Source organism: Nyctereutes procyonoides, unplaced genomic scaffold (assembly GCF_905146905.1).
Source record: "Nyctereutes procyonoides isolate TBG_1078 unplaced genomic scaffold, NYPRO_anot_genome, whole genome shotgun sequence".
Classification (NCBI taxonomy): domain Eukaryota; kingdom Metazoa; phylum Chordata; class Mammalia; order Carnivora; family Canidae; genus Nyctereutes; species Nyctereutes procyonoides.
Window position 1 is genome coordinate 17,418,259 of NW_026575040.1, and position 12,678 is coordinate 17,430,936.

The 12,678-nt window shown below is 37.1% G+C and overlaps 1 protein-coding gene across 1 annotated transcript in view; it reads left to right on the forward strand.

The window, feature by feature from the left end:
- ALDH1A2 (aldehyde dehydrogenase 1 family member A2) overlaps nucleotides 1-12,678 on the forward strand; it is a 93,062-nt gene that overhangs the window by 32,838 nt on the left and 47,546 nt on the right. The window contains exons 2-4 of the mRNA XM_055319972.1: nucleotides 7,110-7,214; nucleotides 7,396-7,536; nucleotides 10,436-10,565. Of these exons, the coding sequence (XP_055175947.1) occupies nucleotides 7,110-7,214; nucleotides 7,396-7,536; nucleotides 10,436-10,565 (376 nt within the window). The remainder of the gene's footprint in view (nucleotides 1-7,109; nucleotides 7,215-7,395; nucleotides 7,537-10,435; nucleotides 10,566-12,678) is intronic.

Genomic DNA, 12,678 nt, shown 5'->3' on the forward strand with positions numbered 1-12,678 from the left:
CTCACCAAAGAAGATATATAGACAGCAAATAAGCATATGAAACCATTTTTAGCATCATATGTCATTAGGGAATTTCAAACTAAAACAACAAGATGCCACTACACTCATGTTAGAATGGCTAAAGTCCAAAAACTGAAAATACCAAATGTTGATGAGAATGTGAAGCAACAAGAGCTCTCTCATTCATTGTAGTGGGAATGCAAAATGACACTCACTTTTGGAAAACAGTCTGGTAGTTTCTTACAGATCTAAGAATAGTCTTACTATCTAATCTAGTTATCCTGCTCCTAGGCATTTACTTACATCAGTTGAAAATTTATGTTCGCGCAAAAACTTGCACATAATAGCAATTTTATCCATAATTTCCCCATTTTGGAAACAATAAGATATCTTTTAGAAGGTGAATAGATAAACTGTGGAACATCCATACAAAAGAATATTATTCAGCCTTAAAAAAATCCAACAAGCCATGAAAAAAATATGAAGTAAAATTAAATGCAGATTGCTAAGTGAAAAAAAGCCAACTTGAAGAGGCTACCAGCTATGTGATTCCAATTATATGTCATTCTGGAAAAGGTAAATTGATGGAGACAGTAAAAAAAAAAGATGAGTGTTTATGAGGGGTTTATAGGAAGGGGATGAGATGAATTCGTGGAGCACAGTATTTTTATGGCAGCGAAGAAACTACCTGTATTACACTTTAATGATGGATACATGATATTATGCATTTTTCAAAACCTATAGAAGTATACAATTCAAAGACTAAAGCCTAATGTAAATTATAGACTTTAGTTAATAACGTATCAGTATTAGTCCATAAATTGGGACAAATGTACCACTCTAATGCAAGATAGTAAAAAGAGAAGAACCTGAGGAGGGGAATATGGCATATGGAACATCTCTATAACTATCTGCTCAGTTTTCTACAAACTCAAAACTGTTCTAAAAATTAAAGTATCAGTTTTGAAAACCAAGACAGCATGACCAAGCAGATTTGAAAAAAAGCACAGCAAAACTCTTAGAAATAAAAATATAAACATTAAAATGAGCAGATTAGACCCAGGTAAAGAGAATTGGATAACAGAACTGAAGAAATAGCTCAACTGCAACACAAAGGAAAAAGGAGATGAATGGAAATAATTAAGCATTCTTCAGTAGAAGGTTGAGGAGGGGATAAATTCAGCTACACACATACATGCATATGTATAACCTGCACAGTCACCTATATACGTAAACCTACACATTGGGATACAAATAAACCATTAAAAATGTCTATAGCATATTGTTAAATTTTCAAAAACAAGTTATAAAGCTCATGTAGATGGGATATCTTGTTTTATAAAACTATGTGTGTATGTATGTATTGGGCCTAGAGATATGAATATATGACCTTAGGTTATCTGTGGGTGGTGAAATTTGAGGTGAAATTTTGCTTTCTTCTTTGTTTTTTTTTGTATGGTTTAAGTTTAAATTATTTAGAAGAACATATCCCACATTTACAAAAACAATAAAGCTATTTTTACATAAAATATTTTTAAAGAGGGGGAAAATATAAGTAGTTACTGGACATTGAGGGTAGACTACTATGGTGTAACTCTTGAAGTTCCAGAAGGAGACGATACAGAGAATGGTGTTCAAGGAAATGATGATAATGATGAAGAATACTCCAGAATTTATGAGACAATTTCAGACACTATAAGCACAATGCTTTACTGTTGAGATAAAGAAATTGATACTTGGACATACTGTGATGAAACTTAACACAAAGTCAAAGACAAGATCTGAAAAGCAACCAGACAGAAAAGGCTAATCATAAACAGGAAGTTATAATCAGAAATTTACGGCAGACTTCTTATAAACACCATTGCAAGATAGAAAATATAAGAATAGATATACCCAAAGTATTGTGAAAAAATATTTGTCTATTTAGAATTGTCTAACCTTCTTGGGATATCTGCTGAGAATGAGGGTGCAGTAAATATGTGTTCAGAATTGAGACTTTATTCCCCAAAAATCTTGACTAAATGAAAATCTAAGCAATCACGAGAATGAAAATCTTTAAAAATCGCAAATATAAGAAGATGTTTGCTGTATAAAATAATAATTTACAACAAATAAACCCCTGGAGGAGAGCAATTAGATTTAGTGTTCTAAAACTATAATTGTTTGGGAGGAATGTTAAGATATATATTAACTTTAAATTTGAAGTTGTTAAATATGCATGATAAAATATCATGGATAACCAATGAAAGAATAGAAATATAGTGTACAACTTCCAAACCAATAAAGTGAGGAAATTGAATTGTAAAGCCAACAACAACAGTTACTTAACTAAAAAAAAAAACAGGCAAGAGGAAGTAAAATAAACCAAGACAAATTGGAAGCATCCAGCCCGAATATCACACGGTATAAAACACAAAATATAAATACAATAAATACAAATGTATTAAATTTGCCAGTTAAAAGACAGAAAGTTTTATATTGACTAAAATAAAATTTAGCCATACATCATTTGAAGACACTCAGCAAGATAATAAAGACATAGTTGAGAGTAAAACGATGGGGAAGATCTATCAGGGAAATGTTACAGAAATACACAAAAGCTTAGGTAGCTTTACTAATATTAAACAAAATAGGCTTTAAGACACAAAGCTTTGTTAGTAATCAGGAGGACTACTTCATATTGATAAGTGGTTCTGTTTACCAGAGAATTTAATAGTTATGCACTTCTATTCGCTAACAAAATAACCTAAAATTTATAAACCTAAAAATGATGACTCTAAGGGATATGTTGACAAATGCACCACCAAAGCAAGAGATTTCATCACAGCTTTCTAATTATTGTTAGGACAAATAGATAAAGTGTCAATCACAATTAATTTGTTCCATTACTGGCAGTGTTAACATTTATCACTTGATTAACGTGCCATCTGCCAAGTTTCTCCAAAAGTTCCTGTTTTCTCTTTGTAAATCAATAAGTATCTGGAGGGAAGATACTTTGAGACTACACAAACTATCCAATCTTTCATTGTGCTTTTATCCGCTAATTTTGCCATCCATTGATGATTTTTGCCTCTAGCAATTACTACTGTGTTATTTGAAAAATGATTATTATCTAATTTCATCATTCTTTCACAGCCATTAGTTGGAACTCTGCTATGAAGCAGAGCTTTACCTTATCCCCCATTTAGATATTCTTTTAAAAACTTGTATCATTTTGGGCTCTTGAATGTCTTTTTCATTCTATGGGTGATAATTGATTGCTATCATTATTTTGTTGCTTAAATTATCCCTGTATTGGTCATTGGAAGCCCCTTCACTTTCGCTTCTGTGGGTTTTTTTTGGTAATGTCTCCATCAGTTTTTGAGTATGTACTTGATTTCCAGCACCACGATAGTCCAGGATCATCTTGTGTTTTCCCTGATACAGCCCTGAAATAAACTATTTCTCCAATGATCCCTGGTCAGAGAAGAACACTTTAGACAGTACTCAAAACTTTTAAAATTGAGAAGTTGAAAACCTGCAAATATTGGAGGTATTTGCTAGCCTGTGTACCAACAAAGTTATCAGTACAAGTTTTTTAAATGTCGTATTATAAGGTTAGGTCTACAAAAAGAATAACCAATAAAAATACCAAATATTTTAACCTTCAGCATACCAGGAAAAATAGTCATCACATTTACTGTCTGGGTCCAACGAACTCTTTATATTTTTAAAAATTTAAGTTATTTTATGAAAAATTTACAGAAGTAAGAATAGATAAACAAAACAAGAATTTAAACATAACAAACCAGATTTTTCTTCCATATTTTCCTGGGTCTTTGGAGGTATTGCCCTGAAATGGGCAAGAGCCTTTGAATCTGCTCATCAGTCATAATGTATGAAATAGGAAATACTCACATCATAAACATTGATTCCAGATTTTAAACACATCTCTAAAAGATTATAGCTTATCATTACTTCTGGTTCTTCTTGCCATGTGCATTTTCACAATGTAATAGTATTGGAAAGTTTGAGTGCTCATAATTTTGTATAAAAGAGGATGGCTATCTTTCTACTCCATTATAACAAAATGTTTCTATTTTTAGTTTTATAAACAAATTAATTGGTCAATCCAGTGAAATTTTCTATTTCTACATAATATTTGTTCTTCCAGTCACCTTTGTAAATACACCTACCTTCAGCATTTGTCCATTTATGAACCATATCAAGTAAATTTTGCCTACAAATATAAAAGTTAAAAGAATTGTCACATTTGCTTTTGGCTAAGCAAGATGGTCCAGGTTTTTGTTGCAAAATAGTAAATAATTAACTCTCCTATTGAATGAGTTAGAATATCATATTTTCTTTGTGTATTTATAAATATCTTTTTTTTTTGCTTTTTGATTCTTGAGTTTGAGAAAATTTACTTAGTTATCCTAAAGACTTGTAGTCCAAGATTTTCCTGAGTCAGCTTCACTGTCTTCAGTAGTTTCCAGTGTTTCTGTCTCTTTGCCTTCATCTTCTGCTCATCTACAATTGCAAAAGATTCACCTTTCTTTGTAAATCTTCTCTATATCATCATGGGCTGAGATGAAAAATTCTGAATTCCTAGCTTTTCAGTGAAAGCTAAAAGAATATGGCAAAGATGGTGTCTCCGGACTTCTTGTATGTGCTTTCAAAAGATGCTGCATTTGTTTGGATAGCACAATAAGAAAACAGAAGAATGATAAGATAATTGTAATGTACTTATTTATTCCTTATTGGGCAGTCCCATAATTTTTTGTTTTGTTCTTTTTAGCATGGTTGGAAATAAATGATGAGTGATAATGGAAATTCCTAGGATGATGAAATAGCAAATTGTTTCAAGATACAGAAAAAGGTCACTAAGATCCTATAATGTATCTTAAATTTATAATATGACCATGTACCTTAATATATCTTAAAATTATAATATGACCGTGTACCTAAATGAAAACAGAGATTAAGTTTTATTCCCTTAAAAAATAAGTAATTTTTCTCTTTCATCTTTGGAAGACCTCTAAGAATCAGTAAAAGTTGTGAAATATCAACTCTTACATATAGTTAGAACTGCTCAGTGAAGAAATTAAAAATTAAAATTGGATTAAAAAGGTTAAGAAGTTTCAGTCAAATAGTGAATAAAGAGAATAAGGAATATTGGCAAGACCCCTCTTCCTTAAACCTGATAATAGTTTTCACTCTAGAAGTGAAACTGATCTCTTAATTTTTTTCCATTTGTTTCCTTGGAGATCATATTGTGTTTCAAAGAATATGCAGATCTGATGAGCTGGGAACTGTTAGGAAATTTGTTAAATGGAGTAGAAAGAGAACTAGACCAGGAGTCCAAGAACTATGATCTGATTAAGGCTTGGACACTAACTAGTTGTGTTTCTTTGGGCTGAGCAGTCCTGCAAATTCTAATGTGGTAGAAGGAGCAGTTGACTGACCCAGAACCATCACAAGAATGTGCTCCATCAGACTCTTAATCTGCCATCCTCCCAACTTTCTAATCTTTAGTAGAAATAATAATATGTGAATATCTAATGAACTAGTAGAGACTGGAAGACCCTGGAGGGCTGGAACTGCTAGTCATCTTTGCCTGTCGTATGTCTAGAAGTATCTATCTATTTATTAAATAAATGCATATATTACATTAAGCATGTTTATAAATTGTACATTTAAAATGTCATGCAATTACAAGGTCATTGTGTTTGTTATATATGAATTAAATGCTTCTGCAGATTTAAGGGTTTTTTTACTTGATCTTAAAAGCCTTCACGGGGGCTCCTAGATGGCTCAGTTATTTGAACATCCAACTCTGATCTCAGCTCAGGTTATGATCTCAGGGTCCTGGGATTGAGCCCTGTATCAGGCTCCATGCTCAGCAGGGAGTCTGCTTGAGATCCTCTCCTTCTGCCCTCTCCCCACTCCCCCATCTTGCTCTCAATAAATAAATAAATCTTTAAAAAAAAAACCTTCAGGAAAAGAAATCTTCTTCAACACAGGCTCATTGTTTTATCAAATCAAAGAAAAATAAAGCTTTGGAATAATCTAGAACTAGATATTTAAAATTGTAGATCTATCCTCATTAGCCTCATCTGTGACTATTATGGCAGTCAATAACAAATCAGTTTATCATTGTGCTTATTTTAAACTGACTGATGGCTCATAAGTTCAGAAATTTTCGTTGTCACGCTATAAATTTTATAGAGTAAAATATTTTTGTATATTCTTTGAGCTTTCATAGTCTAAAAATATCTGTTTGGGTTTCCCAATATCAATAAAAATTTTTATATTTCTTTACCCACATTTTCTTTTTCGTCAACTCATTTCTTAGAAATCTTCTGAGATATTAACTTGAATAATTTTTAAACTATTAGTCTTTTTGCCGTTTTAATAGAATCTCCATTTCCTTTATAAGGAAACCAAAGGTCTTAAGAAATCCTTGAGAGACCAGTTTGAAAGATAGGCCTTTTCCCTTTGTTGAGCTGTGTAGCCTACTCAGCAAAAGGAAAGAAATCTAACTTGGATTTACACATGTAACTTGTTTAACTCACTGATTAGTTTGCTCAAAGTCATTGGTCAGTTTAGGATCTGACTCTAAATTAAGTGACTGCTTACTTATTCCAGGCTTCTTTGAGTTCCCCTGTGAAATTACTTATGCCTCTGACAAAGAAACTAGGATCTCAAGCTTGACGACTATCCATTTGTTCTATCATTTACTCCATTTGTATAGTGGCCAGAGTTTGGACAACCAGTAAATGTTTTCTCAGCCTTAGTGTATCATTTGTATGTATGTGGCACTCTGTCCTTCCATCTTTGACTCTTTCACTGGTTGGCAGGTTCACTAAAGGTAAGGAGTATGTTTAATCTTTAGATGACCTTGGGGTAAAAAATATCATGGAAGAAATTCCTGAATTCCAGAAGAGGCTGGATGGACTGCATGCTGTTGGAGGGTCTCTGGTAATGCTTCGAATTCTATGCTTCCCTTAGATGCCAGCAAGCATGGAGAACAAGTACTACTACTGTGGTACTTCCATAATACTTCACCATTGGATGGCTTCCTCTCACCCGTCTCACCAACCTCTTTCTCTTGTTTGCTCCCTCAGATTTTTATTAACAACGAGTGGCAGAATTCAGAGAGTGGGAGAGTGTTCCCTGTCTATAATCCAGCCACAGGAGAGCAGGTGTGTGAAGTTCAAGAAGCAGACAAGGTAGGTCTTTCTTAGAAGGTTCCCTATGAAATAACTGCCTTCAGACAGCAAAGCACTAAGCTTGTGTTCTCCCAATGCCCGCACTGACGTTCGTTCATCACCTCTTCTGGGAAAGCAGGTGGTGTTTTTCCTTGATCTGGAACATTCTCTCTCTTCAGTTGTGCCTCTTCCTCTCTCACAGGCAGACATAGACAAAGCGGTGCAGGCAGCCCGCCTGGCTTTCTCTCTTGGTTCCGTGTGGAGAAGGATGGATGCTTCAGAAAGAGGCCGCCTGTTGGATAAACTTGCAGACTTGGTGGAACGAGACAGGGCAGTTCTTGCAGTAAGTAGTCAAAAAAAAAAAAAATCAAGGCTTGACCCTAAGTTTACCATTCCAGTGAAATGTAGATTCCTCAGTTTTCCCACAAGTGTGATGTGAAGTCGACCTGGGAACGAGATGAGTACGTCATATATGTGAGAAAGGCGAGGTGCGTGGCTTGTGGGAGCAGGCGGGGAAGTGCAAGGGCAGCTCAGTGTCTCTTCTAACTGAATTTTGGAGAACAAGACCATAGCCTCCCATGGCTGGGAAGGAACTTCCTGCCTTCCTTTCCAGCCTTACTCTACCCTCGTCAGACAAAACCCAACAAAACCAGTTAAGTGGCAGGAGAGTCACCACGAAGCTTGCAGAAAGCCAATCCCAGATGATTCATTTGAGAATCAAATAGGACTGGTCTTTTTTGTTTTTGTTTTTGTTTTACCCCCTGAGAGTTAACCTCTCCTGACTAAAGGAGAATCCTTCAGAAGCAGAAGGCCTCTCAGACACTTCTGCTCCCTTTGTTCTTCTGCCACTTTCCAGAACCAAGAAAAAGGAGAGAGAAGAGGGGGACGGCAACTTTCTTTCCCTAAATCATGTTCTCACTGAAGGAATTCCTCTCTCCCAGTGGTTCTTCTGTGTGTTTGTTTTGCTATTTTTTTATTTTTTTTTGTTTTTTGTGGGGTTGTTTGTTTGCTTTTTTTTTTTTTTTAATAAAAGTCAATTTCTTAGAGAATACACACGGCCTGGAAGCTGGAACTGTTTGGGAATGCCTGTGTTGTATGCCAGGGACCTCCACTCCCATAAGCCACAGTTGGTTAGTTACTATTTAGGAGTGATCCTTGTGCCCTCCACGTGGGAAATCAGGGCACCATTGGGCTTGCTTTGGGAGAGGGAAGTCTGAGTGTCTTTCCTCACTGTCCCCTCTACTATGGCTCTTCCCTCCCACTGTCCCCTTGAGGGGTCTGCTCATAGGATGGGAACGAAAATAAATCCTTTACAGAGATGACTTAGAACTGTGATTGTATACAACATTTATTTTTCTATAAAAACACTTTCTAATCTGGTACATCCAGGAAAACTGTTCTAACGAGGTGTTCTCTGCACTGTGTGAAAAAGGTGTTCCATGATAAAGTAGCTTCTTCTCAGATATTCGCAAGACACTGAGCCTCTGAAAAGCCCTGCTCACTGTTTCTGAAACTTCCTTAAGCCTCAGCACTATACTATTTTGCAGTTCATCTGTCAGTATTGTGCAAAACTGAATTCTTTGGAACCCTTGAGGGGAATGCTGGTCTGCATGCTTATTATCTTTCCACTGGATTATGATTTCTTTGTGATGAAAACTGTATTTTACTTCTTCTTTTGTGACCTCAGCACAGTTCCTGGCACATAAGTGGTCGGGGGGAGCACATTGATGGTCTGTGTCTATTTACTTGAGTGCAATCTATATAATATTTACAACATTCCATTAACAGTGTGTACTAGATAATGAAATAGTTCATTTCTGCAGTTATATTTTCGTATCATAAAATTCAGATGCCATCCTTTTTCTGACATATGTCTCACTGGGATCAATTCCCTTTTGCCATTACATTAAATGAGATTTCTCCTTTTAAACATTTCCCAAGCTGTGGAAGGACTGTGTTTTAATAAGAGGTAGCCTCTAGAATATAGGGAGTTTCTGGCCAGAGAGTGAGGTTAATACCTCATCCAAGTAAACGTAATTAATTGAAAATAAACACAGGTGAATTTGGCTGATGTCAGCAGTTTATTGGGACCATATAGGTGGCCCAGATTCTGGTTATTGACTCGACTTTGGTCAGTGCTCTGTAGAACTTGGTTGTGTGCTGGCTGCATGGAATAATAAATTTCCTAAAAAGTACTGGGAAATAATTTGATTCCCTTTAATAAAAGGTGAGCCAATATATAGTGATAAGCAGTGTGATCTTTTAAAGTGAGTCCCATCTTCTACATATAGTAAGTGGGTAAATTGCACTGTAAGTAATTGTATTTTTATATCATTGGATGGAGAATATTTCCACTTTAATTTTGTCAGCGCTGAAGTCATTCTCGTGCCAGTATGTTATAAAATGTGCTTACAGAGAAGGACGTGAGATTATAAACATATGTTATTGCTTATTTAATTTGTTAAACTTGTAACACCTTTAATATTTCTCAAGTTGAAATACTCTTCTCATTTCAGTGTGTTCATTTGGATCTTTTTTGTTGTTGCTACAGATTTAAGCAGTTTAGGAATATGTCATTCAAATAGTAACATTTATAATCTAGAACTGCTCGATATGTCTATTTTTATTAAATGGACCAGATACTTCACTATTAATGGGTAATGGTTGTTAACATAAATATTTACCAAAAACCCAGCCCTAAAGTTGTTAAAGTGTGAGCTTCCCTAGAGGAGATCTTGTTTATTTGATGGTAATAAATAAACTCGCTGTGCACTGTGGATATTCCATTTCTCAGCAGGGGTCTTGGCAGCGGTGAAGAACGTTTTATATTCTCATCAGTTGCATAAAAGCCCAAGTCCCTTCTCCTCTTTATGGATTCAGATTACTGGTGTAGACTCCAGAAAAGTCCCCACGCATTCTGATCATTAATATGACAGAAGCTGGTTTGACAAGCAGAACATTTCTTTATCATCAGTTGAAGAAATGTTGCATTTATGTATGATTTGGATAGTTGTTCCTGGAGACACGCAGGCACAAGAATATGCTGATGTATTCATTGTAGTTTTTACTGGAAGCTAAACTAAACTGGCAGTACTAAAAACCTGTTTATTTGGGAAATCAGAGTTGACCAGGTATGCATCATTATTCACATTCATTCATACTCTCTCTCTTCCTTTTTTCCTTCTGCTCCAGAAATTATGTAGTAGATCACTGGAAAGTTCTCTCCATTTCTTTTCCTACAGACCATGGAATCCCTAAATGGCGGCAAACCGTTCCTGCAAGCTTTTTACGTGGATTTGCAGGGGGTCATCAAAACCCTTCGATATTATGCTGGCTGGGCTGATAAAATTCATGGGATGACCATTCCTGTAGGTACGTGAAATCTCAGTACACTGAAAGGGTAACCTGAGGCTCCACCAGAAACACACTTTCACCATCAAACACATACAACAGTCACAGAACGCAGAGAGGAGCACACCCACGGCAGCTTGAACTGAAGATCTGAACAGACCATGTCCCTAACTCTGACAGCATCTTTAATTCTGTACATGGACAGTCCACACCTAAGTGCAGGGGAAGCCACTTCCATCAGCACAGCAGTCAGCTAAGGCCCAGGTGTTGTCGTCAGCTGCTGAGTGCTCAGCACTCTGCTTTGTGAGTGCTGGGGGTGTGGAGAGGTGTCGGATGTGGGGAAATCAGGGCAGATTCCAAGAACATTAAGACTTGGTCCTTTGCCTCTTGAAACATGAGATCTACATGTTTGGAAGAAAGTACTCTAAAATGTTAACAGTTGTCTCTTAGTGGTGAGATTGTGGATGATTTATGTCTCTTTTTCCTACTTCTCTGTATTTCCTATAATGAGCATGAATTACTATCACAGTCGGTAAAAACAACAACCATCCTTTCTTTTAAGATCCAAGTTAGGAGATAGAACCAACAACACAAACGCAGATCTCTGTGGGAGAGTGACAATCAGGTGCTGAGCCATGTGGCTTGGCCGGTCAGTGCCATAGTCCTATAAAGGGGAGGGAAAGTGTCCAAAAGAGGTTTGCCGGTGGACAGGTCCTGATCTGTGCATCACATGCTAACCATAGCTAACACCTGATTGAGGGCTTTCACAGCAACCCCAAAGGGCAGGCAGCATTATTAGCATCCTCACTGACAAAGGGAGAAACTGAGGCCTAGTGAAGTTAAGCTGTGTTCCGAATTCGCCAGCAAGTAACTTGTAGAGCTGAAATCCTGACAGTAGAGTCCGGTGAATCACTTCACTAGCTGATCCATTTTAGATCCTGGGAGGAAGAAAGAACACAAGAGGACAAGAGGAAATGAGCAATTGAAGGAGATACGAAGGTGAACAGACAAAAGGAAAGGAAATAATGTTCATTAAGTGGCTCCTGGTGGCTGCTAAGTGCTGTACCAGGTACTCTTACCTGTGTTCTCCGGAAAACAGCCTGCTTTCTGTGGGTATGCTAGGAGGAGTAGAAAGTAGGGCTGGGCACTTTGTGGTGCCTCATGAGGACCTTCCTAGGCCAAGTGTTGGTTTATCGGGAAAGGGAGTGGCTGGCTGGTAGTGCAGATGCCTTGGAGCGGTGCTACTCAAACTTTGATGCATGTATGTATTGCCTGGGGGCAGTTTCTGATGGAATAGGTCTGGGTGGGGGCTGAGATTCTGCATTCCTAAGCAGCTGCCAGATGATGCCTCTGCAGGTGGTTCTCTGCCTTGAGCAACGAGTAAAGGATAGAGACCAGCACCAGCCAAGTGGCTGTTGTGGTGCTTCATTCAGGTATGGGGCAGGAAGTCACAGTGAGAGTGGAGAAGGCACAGAGGTGAGACTTGAAAGGTCTGATTTAAAATGACCTCCACAGGAGCACCTGGTTAGCTTAGTGGTTGAACGTCTGCCTTCAGCTCAGGTCGTGATCCAGGGGTCCTGGGATCCAGTCCCGCATCAGGCTCCCCTCTTCCTCTGCCTGTGTCTCTGCCTCTCTCTCTCTCTCTGTGGCTCTCATGACTAAATAAATAAAATAATAAATAAATAAATAAATAAATAAATAAATAGATAGATAGATAAATAAATAAATAAATAAATAAATAAAATGGCCTGATGAATGACGGCAGCACGTAGAATGTTAGTCTTTAGAAAATGGGTTTGCAGTTAGAGGCACTCTTCCTTGCCATCCAGAGGTTTTACTTGTTCAGCAGACTCAGGATGGAGAGGATTGCTCCTAGGAAACATCACATTCCTTGTGCAGTCCTGGCTCTGAGGATATTCCAGAACACCTGTTCTCTAGCATCACTGGCAGGACTTATGAATGGCCTGGGTGGAGCAGGGTTATTATGTGGTATGAGCAAACCTATTGGAGGACTTGAGAATTAAAAGCTTTGTTAAAAACAGAACATGTGTCAGCCTTCTTAGGTTGGCATCTCCTATTTCAGTATAGAAAGGTAAATTAACAAGACCAAGGCCCTGGGTCCCCCCACCACCAC